Source organism: Solea solea, chromosome 2 (genome assembly GCF_958295425.1).
Source record: "Solea solea chromosome 2, fSolSol10.1, whole genome shotgun sequence".
Classification (NCBI taxonomy): domain Eukaryota; kingdom Metazoa; phylum Chordata; class Actinopteri; order Pleuronectiformes; family Soleidae; genus Solea; species Solea solea.
In genome coordinates, this window is record NC_081135.1 from 19334833 (window position 1) to 19361410 (window position 26578).

At 41.9% G+C, this 26578-nt stretch overlaps 1 protein-coding gene across 18 annotated transcripts in view; it reads right to left on the bottom strand.

Annotated features, from left to right (window-relative positions):
* Positions 1 to 3784: 3784 nt before the first annotated feature.
* lmo7a (LIM domain 7a) overlaps positions 3785 to 26578 on the bottom strand; it is a 46879-nt gene continuing 24085 nt past the window's right edge. For 2 of the 18 annotated variants that reach the window (XM_058614850.1, XM_058614860.1), the window contains 24 exons: positions 25845 to 26094; positions 21240 to 21269; positions 20445 to 20559; positions 19587 to 19726; positions 18484 to 19159; positions 18015 to 18248; positions 17160 to 17274; positions 15876 to 16037; positions 14809 to 15029; positions 14663 to 14726; positions 14351 to 14407; positions 14060 to 14101; positions 13375 to 13400; positions 12864 to 12974; positions 11085 to 11180; positions 9716 to 10221; positions 9474 to 9512; positions 8252 to 8307; positions 7364 to 7522; positions 6757 to 6940; positions 6175 to 6495; positions 5128 to 5236; positions 4574 to 4676; positions 3785 to 4494 (listed from right to left, as the gene is read on the bottom strand). In XM_058614850.1, the coding sequence (XP_058470833.1) occupies positions 4472 to 4494; positions 4574 to 4676; positions 5128 to 5236; positions 6175 to 6495; positions 6757 to 6940; positions 7364 to 7522; positions 8252 to 8307; positions 9474 to 9512; positions 9716 to 10221; positions 11085 to 11180; positions 12864 to 12974; positions 13375 to 13400; positions 14060 to 14101; positions 14351 to 14407; positions 14663 to 14726; positions 14809 to 15029; positions 15876 to 16037; positions 17160 to 17274; positions 18015 to 18248; positions 18484 to 19159; positions 19587 to 19726; positions 20445 to 20559; positions 21240 to 21269; positions 25845 to 26094 (3839 nt within the window). In that variant the 3' untranslated portion in view covers positions 3785 to 4471. Of the gene's footprint in view, positions 4495 to 4573; positions 4677 to 5127; positions 5237 to 6174; positions 6496 to 6756; positions 6941 to 7363; positions 7523 to 8251; positions 8308 to 9473; positions 9513 to 9715; positions 10222 to 11084; positions 11181 to 12863; positions 12975 to 13374; positions 13401 to 14059; positions 14102 to 14350; positions 14408 to 14662; positions 14727 to 14808; positions 15030 to 15875; positions 16038 to 17159; positions 17275 to 18014; positions 18249 to 18483; positions 19160 to 19586; positions 19727 to 20444; positions 20560 to 21239; positions 21270 to 21443; positions 21473 to 22910; positions 23680 to 24083; positions 24231 to 24545; positions 24873 to 25314; positions 25594 to 25844; positions 26095 to 26578 lie in introns of all 18 variants that reach the window. The other 16 variants (XM_058614994.1, XM_058614924.1, XM_058614876.1 and 13 more) reach the window with 16 other exon arrangements.

Sequence of the window (26578 nt, forward strand, 5' to 3'; positions counted from 1 at the left end):
ACTGTCTAGGTCTCGGACAACACTGTTGAGTAATATACCCTGCTGTAAAACCCTATACAATATTTTATTTAGCATGATCGTTTTAGCATCACACAGTATATTACAGTAAGAGCACTCTGAGAGCCATCTTCAGAGAGTCTTGAAACCTGCATGCATCTTTAAATGGATGAGAATCTTTCTTTTTAAATATAAAATAAAAACTGATTACGTTGAGCAGTGTAGGTCTTTGACACAAATGTCTTCTGTGAATGTGGTGTAAATATCCCTAAAATGGCGTTAACACTGAGGCATTGGCTGGTAAAAGACATTTCCGTGTCTGCAGCTCGTGTGATGTGGGCTGGATGTTGTGGGTGGCAGGTACAAACAGGACATCCATTATGCGGTCTGACTTTGTAGTGATGTGTGCAGTGCCAACGTCAAACTGCATCTACAGATATCAAATGAAGGGCAGATTTGAGAGTGTGTCGTCCTGTCTCTTAAAGTTTCCCCTGAAATTCTAATTAACTTCAATCCTGGGTGACAGCTGAGGACAAGGGGTAGAAGACAGAGGGAGGGGTAATGGGGTAAGAGATGACATCTCAGGCAGATATATAAAAGTACAACATATATGTACTTTTACCAGACTGGGAAAGTGGCATGGAACCAAATGTGGATGAATGGTGGCAGAACAAACAGAGAAGGCTGGAAGGAAGCTCGCCGCTTACATGCTTAGAGCTATGAAACACAGGCTTTAAATAGAAATTATGAATGGAGTGTGATGTTGAGGAGGCACGTGGATAAATTAAAATCATTGTCAGCAGATTATTATCTCCCTCTGTTCATCTTCCCCTGCTGGAAACACAAAAATTACAAGATGGCCTAAACGCATCACTGAGAATCACTACTGCAGCTCATCTTCGGCTATGGAGCTGTATAAATTAATTTGAAGACAGAGAAGTTGGTCCCCTGTCACCCCAGGCATAATGAAGTCTGAAGCATATCAGGGTGCTCCAGCTGGGACCATGCAGTGTTATCATTTTACAGTCATGTAACCCTTTCTACACTGCTCTTTCTCTTCCCTGCCGACTTAAAAATGGAACTCCTGTGGATTTGTTTTTTTAGCAGAGACTCTTTTCCTTCCTCAGCTGCTAAACAGTGGAGCAAAAATAAACCGGGGTGCTCTCTAAGGCCACGCAGTGAAATCACAGATGTTCTCATCCCTGATGCTAACATGGCCGCATGGAATCTTCTTACACACAGAGGAGGACAGATGAAGAAGTGTTTTCTTTTGTTGGTTTTTTTCCCCTCAAATTTGAAGAATGGTTGTATTGGCTGTTACGACTGTTTGCCCCTGTGGATACTGTGACTGCTTTTCAGAACAGTCACAATAGAGTAGCGAAAGCGGGAGAGAGATTGGCAACGCTGCTCAAGATGAGTCATGTTTACTAATCACAAAGAAAATTGTGAACGCACTGTAGTCATTTGTGGAGTTGTTACATCTTTTCTGAGGTTAGGGATTCTCCCAATGGGAATCAAAACTGAAGTTGGGAAATAGCCTCATGGATTCTTACTAATAATCAGAGTTACAGGTTTACCATTGCGTCTTAAACAGTCTTACAATTTTCTTTAATCCCTGATGTTAATTGAAGTCATGACATAGCTGTGAGCCGTATGCATGGTGCCTGCAAGCCATGGCAACAGGTCTAGTGAGATGGTGTCTGCAGTTACATGACTAATTATAGCTTCAGTTCAAGCTGCAGGTGAATTGGTTTCTGATGGCTTCTCTGAGGTGTAAAAATCCTCCTTCTGAGAGGCAAATCGTAGGAGGTGCAGCGTGCAACAAAACTCAATTTCTTCAAAAGACAGACCTGTTAATGCGAAGAGTGACTCTGACTGGAGAGTAAAGGCGTAAGTGGTTTTCTGCTTTAAAAAGGACAGCACTGTGCACTGTACTGTATGTGTTTACCACTGAAAATGGAAGCAATGACCAAGCTGCAGTATCGTCATGATTGTGGATTAGCAGCATTAGAGCTATCAGCATTAGCAGTCTGCCTCGCCCAAAGCTTGATCTCTCATCCTTAGACACAAATAGCTGTTCATAATTCTTTTGAGCTCCCTGCCATTTGAGAACATAGAGTTCAAATGTTGACTTTGTCATTATGCAACAATATAGATTCTGAGAATTTACAAACTGTATCTTGTCAACATAGAGACAAAATAAATTTGTTTTTGTAAAGATTGATTAGCTCCACAAGATAGATGGATTTGGGGGTATAATTCTGATATTTTAAACACTGCAACCATAATATAAAACAAATTTTGTAAGTTTCTTTTATGAACAAAATCTGTGTAGCCATTGTGTGTAGGACAGTCTGACAGTCTTTTTTTTAAGTAATCAGCTGCAATGCAGGGGTTAAACTGTGCAATTTCCTCCATCAAATATTAAAAATTGCATTGTATTTTTACTCCTGGCCACTCCCACTGCCTTCAGATTAAGTTTCATGCAATTTTGGAATTTTTGAGAAAATTAAAGGTTCACTCAGCTCATTTGATAATGAAATCTGTTATTTTTGACTGTAAAATATTATTTAATTAACAAAAAGCTGATGAGAAACTTTCACTGGATTCTGCTCCTGACTTCAACCCTACTGTTCAAGCATTTTTACTGTAGGAATAATGAGTAAATTAATGGTCAGTTTGTCTCAGTGTTCAATAATATATGCAATTTCCTACTGTAAAAATATTACTTAAAGATCATTACAGGTTTACTTGATGAAAATCTTAAATCACAGTGCCCCCTTCTGGTCTGTCCAAGTTACACTACCTGAAATAAAAATCTTTTATAAGGACTTTAATGGAGCGATGGAGCGTGTTCTTGTGTGTTGGTTTTAAGATAAGAAATGGTCCTTGTGGGCCAGCGGGAAAATCCCCTGAAAAATGGCACACCTCCTCCAAGTGGGCAAACATAAAGAAGCAGAGAGTGAGGAGGATGGAGGACAGAGTACACACATTTAGGATCTTCCATCTGTTTCCCATCATTGGGCTGATCTTGTTATTTAGAGCACCTCAGTACGCACACACAAACACACCACCACAAGCCACCTCAAAGCCTTTGCTTAAGGCCGAAAAAATGGGATATTTATCATGGAAGTTTAAAAAAATGTGTTATTTCATAGTCATTGCACTCTGCTCTTTGACATTCAGGTCATTCTTGTCTGCTGAACACGAGAATTAAACTTGGTCTTCCACAGGAGTGCAGACAAAAATCTAAAAGGAATATAAAATGTTGAGGTTTGCTTCCAGGAGCTTCATTTGCTTCACAACACAGCGCCAATTTATTCTTGGTCCAACATATTAACATATATTGGTTCAGTTCAACTTACTTTCATTTATGGGAAATAAGGACACATTTTTACCTTGCAGCTCAAATGCAAAACTGTATGCAATTCCCTACTTGTATGAATATGCAGCACTGCATGCCGTATGAATGACAGAGTGAATTAGGAGAATAACCTATCAATGTGAAATGAAATGTAATGTATGCACACTGAATGAAAAATGCATGACAAATTAGCTTTGGAAAACACAAAGCAGGCAGGTCCTCTGAACCTTTGCACAAAAGCTCATTGAAATTCCTTTCATTATGACTGTGGCACTACAGAGAAACAGAGAATGAGAGGGACAGACAGAAAGATGAGCATAATCATTTCAGATAACAGAGGCAGAGAAAACCTTGCATCGTATACCTGAATATTACTGCCAAGAATTGTGGGATTTCAAAAAAAATAGTAAGAAACACAAGAGGGGCATTTAGTCTTTTTATTTACAAAGGTTACTGTTTGCATATAAACAGTATATATATATATACATATATATGTACTGTGTATAATGCTCCATCAATCATTGATATCTCCAGACTGAGCAGATGTTTTTAAATACATTTTGAAACAATGCTAATCATCTTAATCTTACTTCTCCCTGTTACAAATGAAAAGGCACATACACACGACAGGAATACTTTAGTTTACAAACGTGTTACTAAACACAAGATTCGGCAAAAAAAAAACGAGGGGATGATGAACGAAGGCTTCTCTCTCGGTGTCTCCAAAATCAAACGAGTTACAGTCAAACGAATGCGTAACTTTATAGTCGGTTTATTGCTCGGCTATTTTCATGGCTAACAAACATTTTCAACAAAACTCTGGTGCATGCAGAAGCCTTACACTTTGTGCAGCTGTAATACTTAATAGGATATAAACGTTTTTTTTAAAGTACTGTAGATAACTTCTTTTGCAAGCTTACCCTCTCAATCACACACTGTCAGAGCATGAACATGATTCTTGCCAATGAGTAACATTGGCAGTTTTCTAGACTCAAAAATGGAAGTTATGTCCACGCCAGGCGCTCCAGCTATTAGCAGTGGCTTCACTTTAGTGTTCATGGATTGTTGTCACAAGTAGTTTCTTCATCAATCTGCTGCAGGACACTGACATCACATAGAGGTTGGTTGGCCACCTGAAAGAAAATGAAGCAACATTACACTTAGAGACAAACTGCCGAAACACTACACATCCTAATGCGGATCAGCACCTACTTTTGAATCGCATGTAGCAGGTGTTACAGTAGAGCTGTTTGTTTCGTATTCTGACTTCAGCGCCAGCTTCCGATCCTCCAAGGTCCGACTTACACTCGATACACTGGGGAAGTTCAGGAAAAAGGGAAAACTCGTCAGTTAAAGGGAAACTCCATAGTGAAAGGGAAAATGGATAGTGTCCAAGGCCACAGGAGGAGTGATGAGGAGAGACTTGATTGTATGCACAGAAGGAGAAAAAATAAGGAAGAGAGAGAGATAAAAATCAAGACGGATAACAACTTAGGTGCAGGAGACCAAAGTGAAGTGAAGACAAAAGTTTCAGGATGGATCGACAACGAGAATTAAGCCCTGGTAGAAAGAAACAAGGTGAGAGGGTTTGGATAAGTTTTACTTTCAGGTTTCTACTTTTCATGACTGTAGAAGAAAGCAGGAGCTTGAGATTCATTAGGTTAGCAGCAAGAAGAAGAGAGTCTGGCATAATCAAGTTAGTTTTGGAGGATTGGCCAAATCATGGTGCAGATGTGCTCCGAGGCCGACGGGAGCCCAGCTCTCACCTTAAAACAGCCCAAATGATAACAGAGCCCAAGGGACTCGATGATCATGGCTGCTCCCTTTCCCAGCGCGGTGTCACAGAACGTACAGACTTTCTTGCCACTCACTGACCTGGATTACAGAACGTACAGCCATGATTTGAAAGCCGAGCACAAACGCATGACAAAACACACACACACGCACACACAGACACTGGTATACAATGGGGTTAAAATGATTATTATACAGCATTTGGATATGGGTCAAGTGAGTCGACTGCTATTTGTTTGATCTGAATTGTTTGATCACCTAAAATAATTGTGGTAACAATTTGAACATTACCACAAAAGAAGAAGCAAATATTTATTACTTTAACAAAGAAACACAATATGCAGAAATGTTTATTACTGTAAGCTGAAGTCTTAAAAATATCAAGATAGAGCTTTTATAAAAAGTGGACGTAGTCTTCTGTCCGCTGCTTAAGAACAACAGGTGGCGACTCGGAGGGTTGCAAAAGGAACTCAGTTTGAATAGAAATTTGTGGGAAAATGAACCTACTTCTCACTTGATTTACAACATCAGCTAAAATGTTCAGTTTAATGGTTCAGGAAACACCAAGCATATGAGTGGACACCAGTGTGATTGACAGCTGGTGTCGCCCAGTGGGAGCAGGTGGCGTCTGTGAATTTCCGACGTGAATATCAAAAAATTGTTATGACGTCACAAATGTTACCATAGACACATGAACACACACACACAACATTAACAAAGAACCTGTACAAAAAAAATGACATTCACTGTAGGTGCATATAAACCTGATGAATGTAGAATAGAGGGTGATTGTATGGAGCATGTCACATAAATGCATATTAAAGTCAACAGCATTATTGTAGCACATTTAGAATACAATTAAAGAAAAAAAAAGATTCAGGATATCCTTTACCAAAAAAACTCCCCAACCAGAGGTTATGGTTTAATAACACCACCACCACCACTTTGACCCAGTATACCAGTGACAGGAGTGAGGCAGCTTATTGGGGGTGTTAAGCAAAGCAAAGCTGTTACTTTACCTGCTCCCCTGCTGAGGGACACCTGCCTCAGATGTTGGCTCTGGAGAAGTGGTGGATGATGAAAAGGAGGGTGAGGGTGTCTGCCAGGACCGAAGGGATGAGGAGGTTCCTGCCCCGCCTTGGAGGGAGCCCATGGAGTAGGAGGAGGGCAGAGTGGAGGAGGAGGACCGCTGGGTCCCTGATCCACTACTGTAAAAAGAGGAGCTGCCTGAAAGGGCAGAGTGGGGCCGGGTGTAGTTTGGGGCGTATGAGTTGCTCCTGGGTGTCCATGATGAGCGCCAGGAGTTATAGGAGGCATCCAAGTTGTCAAGAGACTCGCCTCTGCAAAGCCAACCCACGCCACGCTCGCATTAGCCGGTTAGTTGAGACATTTAATTGGTCTGGCTACCACCTGTGCATTTGGTTTGATATTAAGAAACTAAGTGTGTGACCAATTTTCACACACTCAGCGTGGCAGCCAGACTAACTAATGCCTTCATTTCAGGTTGACAGAATTTTAGTAAAAGCAAACCACCATCCTCGCACAACATAGATGAGATTGTGTGTTTTACCGCTGTATATTGTGGTTAGACTGTGGCGTACCTGCGCATGGGTGGCACGTCACTCTCCTTGTTGCTGGCGAAGCTAGAGGACTGCTCGCGTATCCAGCTGCTGTCTGTCAGCAGCGACGTTTTCTTCTTCATCTCGTTCAGGATCTGCTGCCGCTCCAGCTCAGACTGCGACAGAGCCTGCTGACCTTTCCTTTCATCCAGTCCACTGCCTGTCACTGCACGTCGAGAGAGGAGAGATAAACAGAACATTATGCTGGGTTGGGATGAAAGGTTTCTTGGAAGTGGGAAGTAAATCACAGCCAGCTGAGGAAATGGAATGAAAATGGGAACTGGAGAAAAAGCTTGTGATGATGAAGATAGTGTTTTTTCCCCCCAAGATTTATAAAAGAATAAGCAGTGGAGCCTACAATATGAACATTCTTTATGAAAAGGTGCATCAGGTCATCAAGAATGCATTCGATCATGGCGAAATCATCCTGCAATCAACCAGCTAGTTGTTTTAGCTGTATTGTTTCCAGCTGTAAATCCAACAACTGTAACTTTTGATTTGTTGAAATGTTCTACTCGATTGATCAAAAAAAAAAAAAAGGGCTTTCAGATTTAAAACTGAGAGGCGGAGCTTCAAGGCCTGAGCACACCTCTCTCTGGCTCCCTGTATCTCATGGCACTGAGGATGTTTCTCCTCTCCATTTCCAGCTGAGATGCAGCTTGTTGACTCTTTGCGTGCCTGTCACACGCAATCCTCAACTGCTCCTCCAGCCGCCAGTGAGCGGTACCCCGCGGCTGCCCATACACACCTGGTAGTACATGTAAGTTAGTATTATATTGACCCAAAAAGATAAAACATTTGGGTCCGAACAGTATCCAAAAACCAATATAACAATAATAAAAAAAAAAGGTTACCGAATGAATGAGGTAACATATTTACCTCAGCCCACAGTTTAGTCCTTAGTAACCTGTTGATTTTCAGAACATGACTGTGGAGCCAAGGGCTGAGGTTTGAGTATGGATGGCGGGGACCAATATTTGGAGAAAGCCCGATTGTCCTAACTAATATTAGAGACAATGTGTAAGTGTGCGCGAATGCTGTAGGAGGAGAGCGAGGGTGAGTGAGCGAGCGGATTTTACGACATCAGTGAACGCATCACAACCAAGCAGAAATATCACTGTGAGTCACAGAGGAGACGAGAGCACAGGTGATGTGCTGTTCTGACAACACAGCGGTGAGTTTTTAGGGCCAAACCTAAAGCACACAGGCAAATCTTTTGGCCTTCCCCTTTCTCTCTGGCCTGCACTACTTAACACAGACGTCATTTTGTCCATGTTTTCAAAAAAGAGTCCCCAGCAGTCTTGTTACCAAACCTACACCCTTGTGCGTAGCATCACTAATGTTTGTCTTCTTGTGCTAAACAAAGAGTGAGCACAGATCTGTGGAGTTGTGTTCATGTTTGAAGAGAAACATGTGATACTGTTGTCAATGTTGTTCAAAATCTTCAATTCATGAAGAGTAAATTGAGAAAACTGACCTCTCCTCTGAGGTCTTTCTTCTTCATCGAGCTGTGGAGATGATTTGGATTTTATCCTGTCAGAGTAAAAGAAAATATAAAATTTAAAAATAAAAATGAAAATGCATTGGCAAAATAAATAAACTTATGTTTATATACATTAGATGTGCTGTAGATTTATTGTATTTGTATTATTTAATTATTTAATTAAAGAAAATACTATAAAGAACAAGGGAAGACAACAAGCAAGAGCACCTTAGTATCTAACTAATGTTCTTTAACAAAAGCAACAATAATAAAACAATAAAGCTTAAAAGATACTAGGGAAAGCACAACTTAATGCGACCTAATCGATTCAATTTTTTTGGGTTACAATGACAAATGACAGAGACTTGATGTACAGTGATGTTTTGGCAGGTTTATATGCTTTGGCAGGTTCTATGTAACTCCAGAAAGAACAAACCGTGCTGCCAAGACAAGTCCCTGTGCAGGGAAATGTATAAATAATTCAGAAAAAACGAACTTGAAACTGAAAATGTGGGTAAACTAATGTGAAAACAACATTTATTACTTCAAGATTCAAATAAAACCAGTAACATTGTAGAAATGTCACATTTACGAATTGATAGATGTTTTTTAGTTCGCATTTAGCTATAGTTAAATTGTGAAATTGAAGTGTTTATTGATGTACAGTATTTGTCAGAGACTTCTAAAATTACAAAATGTGATTTACCATATTTATTTATTCATCACTCTGCATATGAGTGTCCATAGAAACATAGTTATTAACTACGTTTCCTTCCTTTTAAATTGATTTTATTGTTGACGTGTATTCTGCTTATAATGTCTCACATAAACTGGGGCCCTATGATTACACATGTATCGCATTCTTCTTACATACTGTTTGAATGCATTACTGTTGCACATTGTTATATAGACTCCAAGTAACCATTATTTTCATAATGGATTCATCTGTTGATTATTTTCTCAATTAATTGATAAGTTGTTTGGTCCATAAAATGTTTGGTTGTTTCCCAAACCTCGAAAAATGATGATGTTCTCTTATTATTCAGAGCGGTTGTAATGATTTCTTTGTTATATCGAGCAAAGAAACCAGGCAATTTCCACATTGAAAGTATGTGTGATGTAAGAACAGGCTAGTTAGTGTCAGTGGTGGTGTAACTGGACGTAGACAACATGAATTTTTACATAGTGGCTCCAGATGCAAACTTCCTGTACTAACCTGTCTGTATAGGACAGAGGAGGCTGGACATTGGCAGCCCTTTGATGAAGAGCAGAGTGTGGAGACAGGTGGAGGTGGATGACAAAGCACATGCAAACACATTTGTTGCAGTTATGTCCATGCACAGAAAATAAAGCAGATAAGTGTGTTATTACTAGCATGATTGACAGATGAGGACATGAAAGACATGTGAGTTTTAGTGTTTTTCGGAGAAGAGGAGGAGGAGGAGTGTCTCTACTGACCACTGCTGCTGCTGCTGCTGCTGCTGCTGCACCTGGAAGGCCCTCTCCCGCTCTCTGCGCTGCTGCTCCACGGCCTCCTGCCGCCTCCTCTCCTCCTCCCTCTCCTCCTCTCTCCTCCTCTGCCATATCAGCTCTTCTTCTCTCCTCTTTCTCTCCTCCTCCTGCCTCTCTTTCCTCTCCTTCTCCTGCCTCTCTTTCCTCTCCTTCTCTTTCCTCTCCCTCTCCTCTTGGAGACGCTGCAGCTCTCGCGCCTCCTCCTCCCTCTTCCTCCTCTCCTCTGCCTGCCTTTGGCGCTCGCGTTCCTCTGCCTGTCTTTGGCGCTCGCGTTCCTCTGCCTGTCGTTGGCGCTCGCGTTCCTCTGCCTGTCGTTGGCGCTCGCGTTCCTCTGCCTGTCGTTGGCGCTCGTGTTCCTCCTTCCTCTTTCTCTCTTCCTCTTCCCACAGAGTAGTTGTGGCCTGGTTGACTTGAGGGAGGGACGAGAATGGGCTGATGCTGCGGCTGTTCCCCTGTCAGACAAATGAAAGAAAAAGCAAAAGTGTTAGAGCATTGATGGCTTTAACTGTTCTCACAACTTTTTTGACCTCTAAGAGGAACTGTAACAAAGATGTAGAAATGCATGTAAACTCCTGTGGTGAGTGTTTTGAAATTCCAATCTGAGGGGAGTTTTTGTTGCAAAAGTGTGGACAGAAAATACTTCATCAAAGAAAGAATAGCTGCACTTGCTGACTGTCTCATGTGACTGAACGTTGTTCTACTTTTACTTTCACTTGGTGAAATGCACCTGTTCTTATTTTTTTAAGAAAATCCCAATGGCACATAATTCTATCAAAAATATCAAGTCTCTTTTAGTTATTTTACAGAATTTACAATTTCAGTTCAAAGCATAATGCCACTTTACATTACCTCACTACAGGTCACACAGTATTTAGAATGTCAGCACCAGGTAAATCTGATTGACCTTATTGCACACTGGTAGCTGTGTGTTTAATGTGCACTAGCAATTTCATTTACTAGCATATTTTAAAGAAAGAAAACCTTTATTTTACTGGGAAACATTGAGATTAGAATGTCTTTTACAAGCTGGATCTAGACCTGGTCAATGCACGTTTAATGAAGACGGGAGAAAAGGTCTCGATAGAGATGAATTAGGCTGCGGCAGGAACCATTGAGAAAAGATTCCTATTTAAAACTCGGCATTCAGAGGTAAGATTACAGTACTCGAGAAAAACACTGGGCAGTTTTTCCACTCATTAAAGAACAATTATCAGACAGGCATTTGAATATGTGGCTTTTAAAATTACTCTGGCGACATTTCCCTCTGTTCAACAGTGTAATGTAACAAAAGCTCTTCAGGACAGACGAACGACACCTTTGTTAGCTCTTGTTGGTCCTTCATCTTGGCAATCTCCTCCTGAGCCTTCTGCCACTCCTCCTGCAACTTCTCCTGGTCACGCTTATATTTCTCCTGGGTGAAAAAAAAAATAAAAATTGGTGGTGAGAGGTCATCCCATTACACATGTATGAGTAACTTACTGAAGCAACACCAGAACTCATTCCACATATATTCTAGTGTCCCAAGCACAAACCTCTCCTGGAGATCCTTTTTAAAAAAAAAAATTATTCTAATAGTATTTTAATTAAAGCCCCCTAACCACAAAGGATGTCTTACGAAAACCACACTACTCATTAAAGTAGTAAACTCATCAAATTAAAACACAGCTTTTACAAATGACACATTTGTAATGGAAGATTTGTATGCATTTTTAAATATTAGTCTCTGCAAACTATTTTAGACTTTGTATCACTACAGCAACGGCTGAATCCACACCTGGGGCCACAGCTAGACGTAGCCAGAACGTTTTCCTTGGTGGCACAGACAGGCCTCATATTTATTTTATGCCAAAAGAAGCAAAAACTATCTTTGTTTTAATATTGATTATCGAAATATGTTCAAGAACAGTAACTTCATTATTTTAGGAGCATTATTTACAGGTTAAGTGAGAGTGTATTTACACTATAGTGCACAGTACCCTACTATAGTTCAATGGGAAGAAAGCAATAAAATAAAGAATAAAAGAAAAATCTTTCATAGCTGTATTCATTTTCAAACAAATCTAAGCTCACCTAAATGTTACCTAACCACCCTGAAAGCTGATAAACCCGTAGAATCTTGCCCTAGGCAGGAAAATACTCCCTGGAACATCACAAAATCAGGCCGTTTATCCAACAGGGAGAAAGGAAAACTGGAGGAATAACACAGTTTCGTGGCTACATCAGTGCTCTGTGTGGACACCTTTGATCTCCATCCAGAAATAGACCCTCAGAAAAATGTTTTGACAGGATTCTGCGGTATTTGAGTTGGACACTCGACGGATGGTTTACTTTCAGCTGCCTGAGCAGCAAGTTTTTCTCTTCACAGCCCATTAGGAACAGACTCAGATGGGATGGCGTATTGATTTCAAGATGGCTATCAGATCCAGTTAATTTTCACTATGGTTCATTAGGTATTTTCCCTTGTATGACTATACACTCAATTTGCAGTTCATTAGGTAAACACATCTGAACAGCCTAAAATAAAGGTTTAAACTGTTTTGGAGCAACACTGAATAAATTAGACTTAAATCAACTTAATGAGGTCTCTAGAGTGTATTATAGTACTTACATTTAGTTAACCCTGTGTATGTGAATAGCTGTACACCAAATATTTCATATTTTCTAGTTTGTATGGCAAATTAAATCTACAAATCATAAAAAGTATAATGCATTACAATAAAAATGTTATTTCTCTCTAGTTTACTGTTGTTTCATTGTCTCTTACCTGGACTGGTGCAGCACCTTAAATGTGTGCTTGTTTTTGTTTTGTTTTGTTTTTTAGATGCAGCATATCACTTGCAAATCTCATCCAAACAAGAGTCAGAGTCTGCACTGCACACACTGCTGCCCTTACCAAGTCTGTTACCAAGTCAACCTGCCAAACTGTTGGACAGTTACAGAATACAACCATTCTAAAAACAGTTTCGACAATGACTAGACATTATAACTGCAATGAAGGACTTTATTGTTTTACAAGCCCCTTAGTTTTAGCTGGGGGTACCTAATGAACTGGCAACCTGTAATGTCATTGCTATACAAGGGAGCCCATTTGTACCTGTAGTTGGCGTTCCTGCTCCTTCTGCCATTTTTCTTGCCTTCTACGTTCCTCCTCTGGGTCCAAGGACCAGCGGCTGGAGGATGAGGGAGTTATTGGAGGAACGGGTATCTGAAGGCAAACAAGACACAAATATATAGTAAATGCAATTGCTTGAATGTTCATTCATCAAGTGTTCAGGCTGCCACACCTGGTTTACTTGTCCTCCACCTGCTTCTGATGATGGTTTTAAAGTCAAGCTTAAAATTGTGAATAAGCTACTGTCCATTTTGCGTTGTAACTCTGCTATTATATTTGTAATACAAGGCAATTTAATGTCTGTCAATTGTAATTGTTTATTTATCCACTTTCATTCATAAAATGGGTCCCAGTGGGCAACTAAAAGTGAAAAAAGTGAAAAACTATGAATAAAGTTCATGTGAAATCCTTAATAATAGATGTATGCTTTGTAATAACGGTGCTGCTCTCAAAATTGTTGATATGCTAAACAAAAACTGTCAAAACTACTCACATCTGGCAACACAGCATCTGATCCTCCTTGAGAATAAAGAAAATCACTCAGTCAACACTTGAAATATACAAATCAACTGAGAGGTATCTGTATCACACAATGGCTTATTAAAGTTTTATGTCGAGCATCACTTAATCACTGAAAATGACATTTAAAATCAAATAATTGATGTTTCCCAATAAGCCTCAGACAGCAAAGGTCAAGATCACACCCCACTGTTGACATTTGCATTAGATGCCACACTTATAGCTCTGAATATGAAATTCAATAAACTGATTGTGAGGACAAGACTGAGCAAACAGTGGGAAGAAACACACACATCAGCAGCATGCATAAAGATGCACAAAAGGTTGGGCACTTGCTTCAATGCATGCATGCCAAGGAAGCAACAGGAATGCTTTAAAATTCATGCACAAGAATGAAAACTATAACCATGTATTAAGCCACTCAAAAACACCACAAACACAGTAGGACTTTAAGAAATGTATTTGTGGTTGGTACACTGGGATTATGTTTGACATTCTGGCCAGACTTTGGAGCTGAATTTATTGCTTTTACACACTATTTTCTCTAAATCTCTCTTCTCTCTCCAGAAGTCGGACTGCTTTGGTTTGAACAGCATGTCAGTGTCCAGTTGTACCAAATGAAGGTCAATTAGTCACTGTACATTTACTGTACTCTTTACCACAGAGGAAGACCAGCGCACTGACACTGGAACCTGAGCCACCTGAAGGAGGGAAGGGTCACAGCACAAGGATTAAGCTCTGGCACCAGAAAAGGAAAAGCCATGAAGGATCTCAACATATTTATAAATTGGTTCCTTATCCATTGAACATGAAGCAGTTTGCATGCAAGAGAAAATCCATTTGGAACTCTTCAGTGACACAAAAGCACAGAGAATCCAGCCAACAGATAACACAGAGGGAGTATCCATGATTGAGATTACCCCGCCCTTCTTTCAATCAATGCTTTTTACCTGTTTCAAAAAACTCTGACCTCCGTTTTAAGTTTTTCAAAGATATGGGTTCTGACTCTACATGAGGAATGGAAAAGCACAGCAAAGATTAAGTATAACCAGGCGAGATATCATCTGCATACAATCTAAACATTTAAACACAAATAACTGTATCAGTGCCCTGCAGGTATAAACATCCATGAATGTTATCCACACCACTCTAACACTATTCAACAAACTGACACCCTCCAGGTATATTTTTGTATTCAGAACAGAAACAGACTTCAAGATCAATTTCATAACCTTTCTGACTGTGTGCTGTCTGCTGTTTACCTTTGTTCCTCATGGTCACAGACTTCTCATGGAAACTTCCATTAACCCTGTTGGAAGCCAAATCCTGTAGAGAGACATGGCAGGATGTCGGCTCATTAAAAAGGTACATGACTGCGAACAAAGATGGGGATGAAAACTGATCAAACCTGAGTCAACCTGGATGATTCGAGGTCACTTACGATGAGGACTGGTTTAGCGGGGCCCTCTTGGGACTGCAGCGTTTCCGTGGAGATGCGTGAGGTGAAATCAAGGCTGGGGTTTATGATGTTTGTATCAGGGGAACCTAGAAGTATTGGATGATCCGTACTGGTCAGATTGATGGTCTTATGGCTTTTAAATGGCAGGGAAGGTTGATTTCTGTCCCAGTCTGCGTGCAGACAATGCAGTGACAAATAGTATGATGTACAGTATTTATGCACATAAAACCATATGATTTAGTGCATTTGTGTTTGTTAGAGTACATGTGAAATATCACATTTGACTGGAAATGTGCATAAGGAAGACTATAAAGCAGGGGACAAGGTTGTTGTTATGGTGTTGTCACAGAGAGCAGCAGGGGGTGACACAGAACCCACCTTCCCCAGCCATGCAGCTTATTTAAGCTTTTGTAAACCCACACAGTGATTCTAACAGGCTCACAACCACTGGACGCCACTAAACTATTTTAACCAGTGCTGTGTGTTAGTTCAGGTGAACAACTCTGGGTAGTTTATTATTTTTACAAGGTGACACTGACATAGTAAGCCTGTTATACTAACACTGTGAACACAGCACACTCACAGGACCATGGCCCTGAGCTGGGTTAGTTCTTCACAAGGAAAACACCACATGAGTAGAGATAGGAATACTTATGAGGAGGAAAAAAAACACACAGACAAAAAAACAGAAGAAATACAAGAGAAAATAGAAGAATATGAAAAAAACAGAAGAAAAATACACATGAGACACAAAAGCCTCAGAGGTCAACACAATAACAGTTTCCCTCATCAGAAAAGAAAAAAAACAATGATGCAGGTCCTTCACCCATTTTACTGTCGTGAGATCATTCATGGATGATTTCACAATAGTTTACGGACCAATTTAAAGTGTCAAAACTGTTTAGCAACACAAGCAGCATAAGCAGCACTGTCACTCCAGGAATGCAACCCTTAAATTGGTGCAATCTAATCTCACACACACACACACACACATGCACGGTGTTCAAATGACTCACTGTTTTGGCCATGACGGCGAATATCCATGACCAGACTGCCCTCCTGGATCGCTTCCCCCATGTAGGCCTTCCAGTCTGTGTAGCTCATTTCTGCCACCTTGTGCCTGTTCACCGTCAGCACCTCATCACCGACCTGAAGCCGGCACATCTCAGCTGGGCTGCCTGCTCAAGGCACAGTGGGAGCAGGTCATTAGCAGCATGAAAGGTGTTACAGGTTCCACGGCTGAAACTATGAATTTGTCCATCGCAATATTCTTATAGCATATAAATGAAATGAATGACCATCTCAGTACACACACACATAGGAGATGCAGTAGGGCTCACAGTGGAACAGCTTAATACTACATGAACAACACATCCCTGTAAATGCTCTTAGATTCACTTGAACAGGGAAATTGTACAGTCATACTGTGGCAAATGCTGAACAATATGAAAGCTACACACAGTCTTAAACGTATCTTTACTTGATACTTTTAGAGATAACATTCCGTCGTTATTCATTTATTTTATTAACAACGTGGCATTTCACATCTATAACTTTGCAGTGCATTGCTTACATGTTCAGTTGGTGATATCACTAATTCACCTTCAGTAGAACTTTTTCTATACACATTGTATTAAAATTGATACTACTTGTTATTACACTTTTAATGTAGTTTGTGCAACACGGTAATATAATTGTCTATTTAGTTATTGTTGGTCTGAACTGCTGTGGCTGAGATTGATTTGCATGCGGTGTTGTGCATATTTGTGTTCTTTAAGCTAGATCAGAGGTAAGAGGATAACACATTGCACCTCTTTATTGTTTTTCTTTCCAAAGGACAGCAGCTGAAATTCTACCAGCTGGCTTACACAGAAACACAACACAATGTAGGAATTGATGTGACACAGTGGAACATACAACTTTAACAACCACCGTTTGGTTCAAATACACTAAAGAGTTCATGTATTTGTGTGTGTTGTTAGATGATGTATGGTACTGAAATACACGCTGCAACCCTAACCCATGCTGCAATGTGGAGGTGGAGAATCTCAGTAGAAAGAGAGGCTCAGCCTCAGCAGATCTGACCCAGATAGATGTTGCCCTATAAAGATGTTGCCCTAAATCTGGCAATGCCACTGGAAAGGACTGGAAAACATGCTGACAACTAACCAGCAGAGCCTTGCTGTGAAATGTGATAGTTTCCAAAAATACTACTGGGGTTTAAAATCGCCAGATTGTCTGATTTGGAATCGCCATTTTAGAAGATGAATAAACAGCTACCATCTTGTCGCTGCTGTTACCTGACTGTATGGATGTGACGTGAGCACCGGTCGAGTCCCAGGCTGCCTGGAAGCCAAAGTCTCTGCTGCTGTTGGGCTTCTGGTTCAGGTTAATCCGCATCTCACAGTAGTTTTCCTATAAAATACACCAAACGCCAAAACTGGTGAGTATAGAAACTACGTTTTCCTTACCTTTGAGGGGAGATACAATGTCAGTTTGTGTATATTATATAGCAAATGATATGTATTTCATGGGGCTGATTCTAAAGGTTTTGTTGTTGGTAAAGGGTTAGGTTAGTTATGGGTTAGTTAGGAGCAGTTTTTTCTCCTTTATTTAACCCTAACCATAACCCTATAGTCTGGCCATACATTTTTATTACTTACCAAACTAACATTTTTATTACTATCTAAACAAAACAAATATACAGAACATGTATCAACAAAATCTATATCATTGCCAAACATCTTTGTATTCATTGCAATTATTGACATAAAATAAAAAATACAATTTCAGCCAAAATAAAACTTTCCATACTGACAAGCATAACTGCAGATATACCAATACGTCTGTGAAAGGTTAATTTCAGCCATTTTATCAGCCAATGACTCAGTCGGGGTGTCAATGTAGGTCCGCTTGGGCAAAAAACCCTTGCAATAATCATCAATGGCTGATGATGAACCTGTTGCTATTTCAGAAGTGCAGCACAGGAAATTATATGAAAAGGTAGAGGGATAAGTCCTTCTTTATTTTGGATTTATTAAAAATATGCGAGGTCACTTTAAGTCATTCAAGCAAAGCTCTATTATATTTAAGCGCCTCATAAATAATCAATGTAAAAGGCTGATCTGTTTGGTCAACATTGGGTAATTACATACCTGGCTGTTGTCTTTGGCTCGAGCAGGACCGACTGGAGCTTCACTCTTGACTGGAGGAGGGACAGGTGAGAGACTCTGAGTGACACTTTCCGCCTCCTCCTCGTCTTCACTGCTATGGGCTGAGCTGGACTGAGCCTCATCCTCCGAGGTCATGAACTGTTGATAGCGGCTCGGCACAGATGACTTCTGAGAAACACTGGCGTCACCATTGACACGTTTGTGGGAGTCGTCCGTCTGTGAGTTACAGGAAAACAGATGACAAACAACATAGGGCTGATAGTAAAAGTTATTTCCTGTGGATTAGTAATCGGTAATCAGATTGTACTGTTATGTAACACTGACGCACTATAAGCAAATATCTTTGTATCTGCAATCAAACATTTAATATTGCCAAACTAATGGCCTCTAGATGCCCATTCATCTGTGTTAGTAGTTTCTATTTAATTTCAAAATATTATCTATTACTCACTGTGGAGGCTCTGGAAAGAGAAGAGATGCGGGAGGTCCCGAAGGGCCTTGGTGCGACAACTGAGGTCAAACGTGCGCTATCCAATCTCTGGTAGCTCCTAGGGAGGGAGGCGGACACCCGAGACACCCCAGGAGGTTTGGGTTCCATCGAGCTGAGCTGCGGTTGTTGTTTGTACAGAAAACCAGAGGAGGGGGCCTCCACCTTGGTCTGTGAGCTCAACAATGGGCGCCTTGGCTCTGGCACCTTTTGCAGGGAGCTGGAAGAGGAGACAATGGTGGTGGTTTCCTCTGTCTTGGTTGTTCTGGAGTATTCTGAGACTGGGCTCTTTTCTAAAGGTACATCTGCAGCACGCTGGGAGCTGCGGCCGTAGGGAATGAGACTGGGAGTGATGGCGGTCGTGGTGTCGCTGCCTGCAGGGCTATCCAAAATGTTGATTTCCTGTTTAGTGGGTGGGAAAGCGGCTCTGCCAGTGGCTGGGGCAGCAGCAAAGGGTTCTTCTTCTTTTAGAGAAGGCTGGGATGGTTCAGATGAATAGTAAGGAGTGTCAATAGTGTAGCTCCTGGGAGGAAGGGTACGGGTACGAGGGGCAATGACAGGTCCGTCAAATACGTCGTCGTTGTCCGGGTAAGAGAGAGATCCAAGACGACTGCCACTGCTGTTTCTGCCTTTATTTTCTCTGCGGACCAGACAGAGGAAATGGAATACGAAAATATGAACAGTGACGGATAAAATTAAAAACAAAGATCATCGTTGGGTACAGGGAGGTAGATGCAAAAAAGGGGAGGCTGGCAGTTTACGATGCATGATGACATTACACTTTCACACTGACTCTCCTCCATTCTCTCCTGCACAAAGAATCCCTTAGTCTGTTTGTACTTGCAATACTTCTCATTCACAGCTTTTTCTTAAATTACCTTAGCAAAGGGTCCACCTCTGAAGGTAAAATGGGTATGAAGAGGAAGAAATTCAGTGCATTTTGTCTTACTTATTAAAACCATTGTCAGAAATTAAGAAAACATATTTCTATAGGATTGCATTAATAAATAATGTAAAATTGTCAATGCACTGCAAAAACTACTTGCTCAGGTACTTTTTCTTCTTACCTCTCCTCTTGCATCTCCTTGAAGGTCTTGGACCTTCTGTTACTGCCGACGGTAATCTGCTCTATCTTCTCACGCTCCTCTTTTTTCTTCACTATATCAGAGTTGACACTCTTGCGCCGGGTCTTCCATTTGCTCAGGTCCTGAAGCGAAAGTAAACCCACATCACCTCATGCAGGAATTTATACTTGTTCAGTTTTGACTAGGATAAAACGGACTGGTTGAGACAGACAGAAAAGGAGAAAGGGTTGCATCTGAAGGTGTTCTATTTGAGTGCTTTAAGCTCCTCCCGGCTCACCTCCCCTGTGTATTAGGCACTGTGTGACCTAAATGCTGCTTTCAGGCTCCATTATTTTGCCATGACACCAATAAGACTTCTGATAAACAAACATACTGTATGCACATGCAGATAACTGTATATACAACTCTGTATATTATCTAAAAACAAGCACCTATAAAAGATCATTAGTGTTTAAACTGGAGCACTGCTGCACCAGACTTGATTTTATATGGACTAACTCACATTATCTAACAATATTACATCCTAATACCATTTCGCAGCAATCGTATGTGATGTTTCCTGTCTCAGACACTGTGATTTGGAAACGAGGACAGGCCACAGCTACGGGGCAGCGCTGCACCAATCAGTGTCTGCCTCCGTCTCTTGCCTCTATCTAAACACTGTTCATTTAATTTCACTGCTGCCATGACCGTCACACATATCATGAGCTCACTTTTCACTTCAACCTCATCCCTGATGGGAACCAAACTTCTTCCCCGTCATCTTTCTCCCAGTGTCAGCTTGTCATGATTAGTGTAAGAAGAATGGTGCAAAGCGAAACACATATGAGTTATACTCACATCCTGCCACTTATCATCACTCTCCTTTATCTGCTCTCGGAACTTCTCCAGCTCCTCATAGCGTGCTTGCCGGAGGATGGCTGATTCAGTCTGGATATCACTTGTTGATTTACTCCTGCGAGGAAGTTGAAAATAGTGTTGACAAAAGATCTTCATCCTCTGAGAGTTAAGGGTGAGGTTTAGTTTGCATACCACGGCAAACTTATGTTTACATGTATACATGCACCATCTTACCACTACATCACAGAAAATATTAAAATAGATTCCAGCTTTTACATCCCATCCACTTATCTGGAACTGCTGCTGAAATAAGTTGAATTCAATCTTAGTTAGTTCACACGTGTTAGTTCACAAAAACACCACAAAAGTCAACCAGAAAAACTGTGGAGTGATATAAGCTCAGTGGGTTAGTAACACACATCACAGCCTTTCCCATCATGCAAAGGAGCAAAGTCACTTACCTGAACATGTATCACCTAGCTATTAAAATTCTAAGACCACTGTTTAGTTGTAACTCTCTGGGACGTGCTGCAGTTTAGGTACATGACTCATCCTTTTGCTTTGTTTATTTGTCAATTCAGCCTTTGTTGTACTGTACACCCCACCCCCAAACTCCCATCTCCACCCTGAACTTGGCCCCGGTACCACACCATACACGTTGTTTGTGTGTCAGCGTTTAGCAGTTAGAGAGAGGGAACAGAGCAGCACAAAAGCAGGAGGGAGCAGGGGTGAGACTGTAAGAGACCATGAGCAAATGCAAACGGGCCACATTCCTGGGAGCCCGGATCAACTCACCCGTCGATACTCTCTTCCATTTGTTGTTCTCTAGGAAACCAGAGAGAACCACATACAACAAAAATCACATCACTGCAGATTGTTGTTGTTTTTCGACACCGAGTCTGATTGAACTGGTTGAGAGCACAATTCCAATTAGTGACTCCTAGACTCGGTGAACCCACCTGTCTGATAGACGTTGAATATGATTCTATGATACACAGCTTTTCCCGGTCAGAGCAGTTCTTTTCTCTCTCTCTCACTACTGTTGGGAAGTGTTTGATAATGATAAGAAACTCTCATATATAAGGTCTTAAAGTTACAGCATGTTATGCATATATATACCTGCATAGAGTACAAAACAAAAAGTCATATTACAATGTTTCAAGTGTATGTAAATCCAGCCAAAACATGACACTGCTGGTTTCCACTTCTAAAGAATTGGTTTCCCTCTAAAGAGTATAAAGTTCAAGGTGTGTACAACAGTAGAGCACTTTCAGTGCAGTATCACCTTTCCTTTCCCTGACATTTGACTGGAGTTGAGTGAACATGTATCTTTCCCGAAACAAAGCTGCCTTTCTGGAGACTCCAACATGATGTCACTGGGACTGTGGGTTTGCACACAGTATGGATGTGAAGTAGATCCAGATGGACTTGACTTTGGTTAAATGGTTGCTTTGTGAGTGCCCGTGTGTGTCTGTACATGTGCAAACACGGTAGCCCAGATTTGTGTCCTGGTTACTATGGACTCCACCAGTCACACCTTCATTCAAAGACCTGGGGAATTTCTATAGGTTTGATGTCACATTAAATTGCGCCGCTTGGTGCAGTCAGTGTTCGGGACCTTATGTTTGGATATTGCTCAGTCTTTCCACACTATCATGCTGCTGCACTTTGAGCTTTACATGTCAGTGTGAAGTTCCATTGGCTGAGAAAACAACACTGTACTCATGGTACAGTGGAGTTCAACAAATGGCCAGTTCAATGCAATGCATGACAAGAGTGTAAAGTCTATTCTCGTCTTTATTGGACATGAATCTTTTTTCTTTTTTTTTTTTTCAATCACAGGCAAACTCGGTCTGAAAAGAAAACCAAAATAAAATACAGAATTTGGGTCTGTTAAACATTACTAATCCTGAATCATGGATTTGATCAATGATGTTCTGCTGTTTTGCTTATATATCACACTTCAAAATACACAACAGGGGTTTGTTTGATGTGCAGTCCAGATATCTACTCTCAACATTTACAATCCATGTGTTTGTATGGTAAAATATACCACAACAACAACACACCAACAATTCATTTCCTTTCATCACAGTTTCTGTTCTGACTGGAACAAACCCTCTTTCGATTCTAAAAACCAGACATTTAAAACAAGTTCACGGTGACTTAATCCCCAAGTGAATTTCACCACATTTGCTTCACTGTGGTCTCTGTTAAACTCCGATCCAGTGAATGGAAATGTTACGGATTAGTTTCCAGAAACAAGAGTTTAAATTTTGTATAACTCTCATTTCTAACTGTGAAGCCCTTAAAAACATGCTGCCCAGACTAATTGAGAATCACACAGAAAATATGTCAAGACTGAAATAAATTTAAATAATAAGAAGGAAAGTAGGAGAATCATTCCACAAAATTAGGAGAAGCTAACAGGCACTGTCACATGTGTTTCTAGAGCTTAAGAGCAGCTAGCCTTTCAACCATAAGCTTCTTCTTATATCTTAGCTGACTGGCTTTCCTGATATCCTGCCACCTCTGCAGGTCGCCTTCGCTACAGGAAGAAGGCACTGAGGGAGTCTGATTGGCTGATGAGCTATGATCAGAAAAGGCTCCGAGTTTACGAACCAGCATGTCATCTGTTTTAGGATGCATCTCATTCTCGACCTGGTTGTCTTTATTTGTGGGTTCTCTCTGGGTCAGAGGACACGGGGGGCAGAGGAGTCTGGCTTTGAGATCAGGGGGCAGAGCCCATGGCTCTGGGATGGGCATAGGGGCGTAATTGTCGGGGGCTCCAGAGAGCGGCCTTTGTCGCTGAGCTTGCTCCGTTTTCTCCTTACGATACACCACATCGTCCTGTTCAATGTCGGGGAACTCGTTCTCTTCGGTGTTGCCACGGCTGTGTTGCTGGGTGATGATGTTGAGTTGCGGCTCAGATGAGTAACGATGGCGTTTCTTGGACAGCTGAGTCTTCGTCATAGCCAGGTCTGTGTTGGACTGGAAAGCCAGGGTCCGCCTGGCAAACATGTCATCATTCTCCAAGTCGGGGGGAATGCTCTCGTAATTAAAGGGATCTGGGGGCTCACGGGGGTCATTGCGCCCCAGGAGATGCCACTTTTCACCTTTGACCAGCTTGGGACCTGAGGTGGGGTCCACTGGGGCAAACACTAGAGGGGGAGGTGGTAACAGAGGGGGCTGTATCTCTGGGAGCTGTTGGGGAGTGTGTGGTAGGTTGTGAGGACTGCAGGTCAGGTGGAAGGAGAGAAAAGTACAGAGAGGTGATGAGTGCATGCATGTGAACTGCATCAAAGAGCATTAAGAGGAGGAAAAGATACAAGAGGCAGCAATAGTGGTGGTATTTGATTCAAAAAGATCAAATTCAGACTATTACAATCACTCTGCTATGAAATAAGCTGGAAATCAATAAGAATATTGCTGACATGCAGCCTATTTTCTACTGAGGTCAGTTCAAGCAAACTGCTTCATGGAGCATGTTAGGGCCACTCCAGCTGCTTATCTGTGTATTCTATCATCATTAGTGTATTAGAAAGCAGCTCATCAGAAAGGAGAGGATTATGTTTCTCCTGTCAAATCTGAATGCTCTAAATCATTCCCTCATTGTCACAATCATGCAGCTGTATCGACCTTTTCCCCACAACGAGGGCGGTGTGAGTCGAGGCCTTATGTGTGTGGGAGTGAGAGGGAGAGGGGCCGCAGGAAGAGGGAGCAGAGGAGGGCCGAGGACTGACGTCACAGTCAGAATCATCTGACGAAGAACTCGTCTTCTTATGGCTACAGCAGCGTTGGCCAAGGGACAGAAGGAGGAAGAGGGTAAAGGGGAAAGACAGGAGGCAGAAGCAGGGAAAGAGAAAGAAAAATAAGACTTTAAACAGAAAAAGTAGTTTATCATAGGACACTACATTTCAAATCTTTAAGTATGAAGGTTGAACTGGCATGCATGTAAGAGTACAGCAGAATTCAAGGTTGCACAAGAAGCAGAAAAATGGTAAACCATAAAGTCTGTATGTGCATACAGAGTGTTTGTAGAGAGCATCAAGGCTATGTGTACATTTATAGTATCTGCTGTGTTTTAATTCCCTCACACACCTGAGGCCTTGCATCTTTTTATACCAGGGTCTCCTCTGAGAGCCCATTTTGATCTTCTGTATGTGATCATCCTCCTCAGGCGTCCAGAACTTTGGGAGGAACTTGTCATAAGATATGTTGGCAGCAGGCTGAGGTTTGACACCCATCTTTCGGCTGTACAGATCATCCTGGACTGGGTCAGCATAGCCCACCTCATCATCATCATCGTCATCAGAGTCATCGTAAATCTCCTTGAACAGACTGTCAGTGCACACAGCTCCGTGTTGGTCCATCTTCACGGAGCCGTGCTGGGGAGGCAGTGTTTCCCCGGTGCTGATGTTGCTGCTGCTGCTCAAGAGAGACAGCCAACCACATATGTCAACATTTTTTCAGCAGCACAAAAAGTCACGCAAAGAGACGAACATTCCATGAGCACAACAACCTCACAGCAAAAGACGGGAGACTTAGCACACCAATGCAAGCTCCAAACCAAATGGTGAAGGAGGCGGAAAATGATTGGAGCAGCTACGTTACCAACTCAAATCGCTCCTCCAAGCTCAAAAAACGCACACAGAGCAAACAATGACATGCTGCAGCTAAACTTCAACAAAATGCAAACAGAAACCAACAAACTAAGAACTTTGCAGCACTGTTAGATACATCACACTGAGACCCAAGATGTGGCTCATGGTTACCATCAACCATGCAAAATGAGGGTAAGAGAAGCAATCTAGTTTGATGTCATCAGGCAAGCAAATCAAAGTCACACCGCAGCTTCATGTTCTCTGACCTGAGGCAGGTCACATTCTGTTGAGTGGCCACACTGGGACCCACTGTGACCTTTGGCCAGGGGGCCCTCGCACCCTGAGCTGCCCCTCCGCCTGCCAGGTGGCTGAAGGGCACGGCGAAGTTGGTGGGCAGAGCCGGGGAGGGGCTGTGGAAGCGTCTACTGGCCAAATCATCCAGAACAAGATCTGGATCCGGCCGGTCTATGTCCGATTCACTGCCACTTTCGTACTCATAGGCCCACTGCTCATGAGCTGTAGGCAAGGTGCTCTGGGATGCTTGACTGTTTCCACAGCAGTCAGAGGAAAAGTGTCGCAGCAAAATGACGCACAACACCGCCGGCCATTTGCAGACAACACAACAGCATCATGAACAGCAACAGGAGAAGACAACAAGTCAAACACAGCCACAGTGTGAATTATAAGCACAAACGATGGATTTTGTGTGAAACTGGCACGTTCATTAATAAGCAGAGATTAGAGAGAGCACCTTCAAACAGATCAGAGTGCTTACTATCATGTATTGTACCAGTACCTGGTGAGTCTGCCATCATCCTCGGTGTAAATGGGGTTGGCCCAGCTGCGCCGATTGTCGTCATTGCGTTCGGCCCGTTTCTTCCGCAGGGGAGCAGGGACGTAAGCTGCAGATTTGTCCTTAGTGGGCAGGAACTGGTTAAACTGGGCGGCGGTCTTGGGCATGATGACAACTGACCGGCGGTAACTGAGGGTGTCCTTGTTCCCAGCCATGCTGTAGATAGAGTCTGCCTCAGTGTCACTGCAACAACCTGGAGTATGGAAGAAGGACAGGAGAGCAAAGGGACAAGGCATGTGTGAGATATGATATTATGTGGGTTATATGTAATGTAGAGAAGGAAGACGCGTTTGAACGCTGTGAAAAAAGGACAAATGAGGGGAGAAAGGAGACAATAGAGAGGGGAGTGTGTTGTGTGTTCTGGCGAGACTTTAAAGGAGTAACATGGGGTACAGGGTGGGGAGGAGAGCTCTCTTTCCTGACTTACAAGCTGGCGTGGACAACTGTGGAATGTCCCACTGCTCTCTGTGTATGAATACAGAGGGTTGCTCTGAGATCACTGACAAGCATTTCACTCCTTTAAAGCAAAGTCTACTTCTGTCTGTGAAGCAAGACAGGTTTTAGTGATAATTTACTGCACCTCTCAGTGGGACTTGGGTGAACATACAGTGAAAATACTGCCTTTCAAACGCACACCACTAGATGGCGAGAGGCATTTGTTTTGATAAATGGGAGTC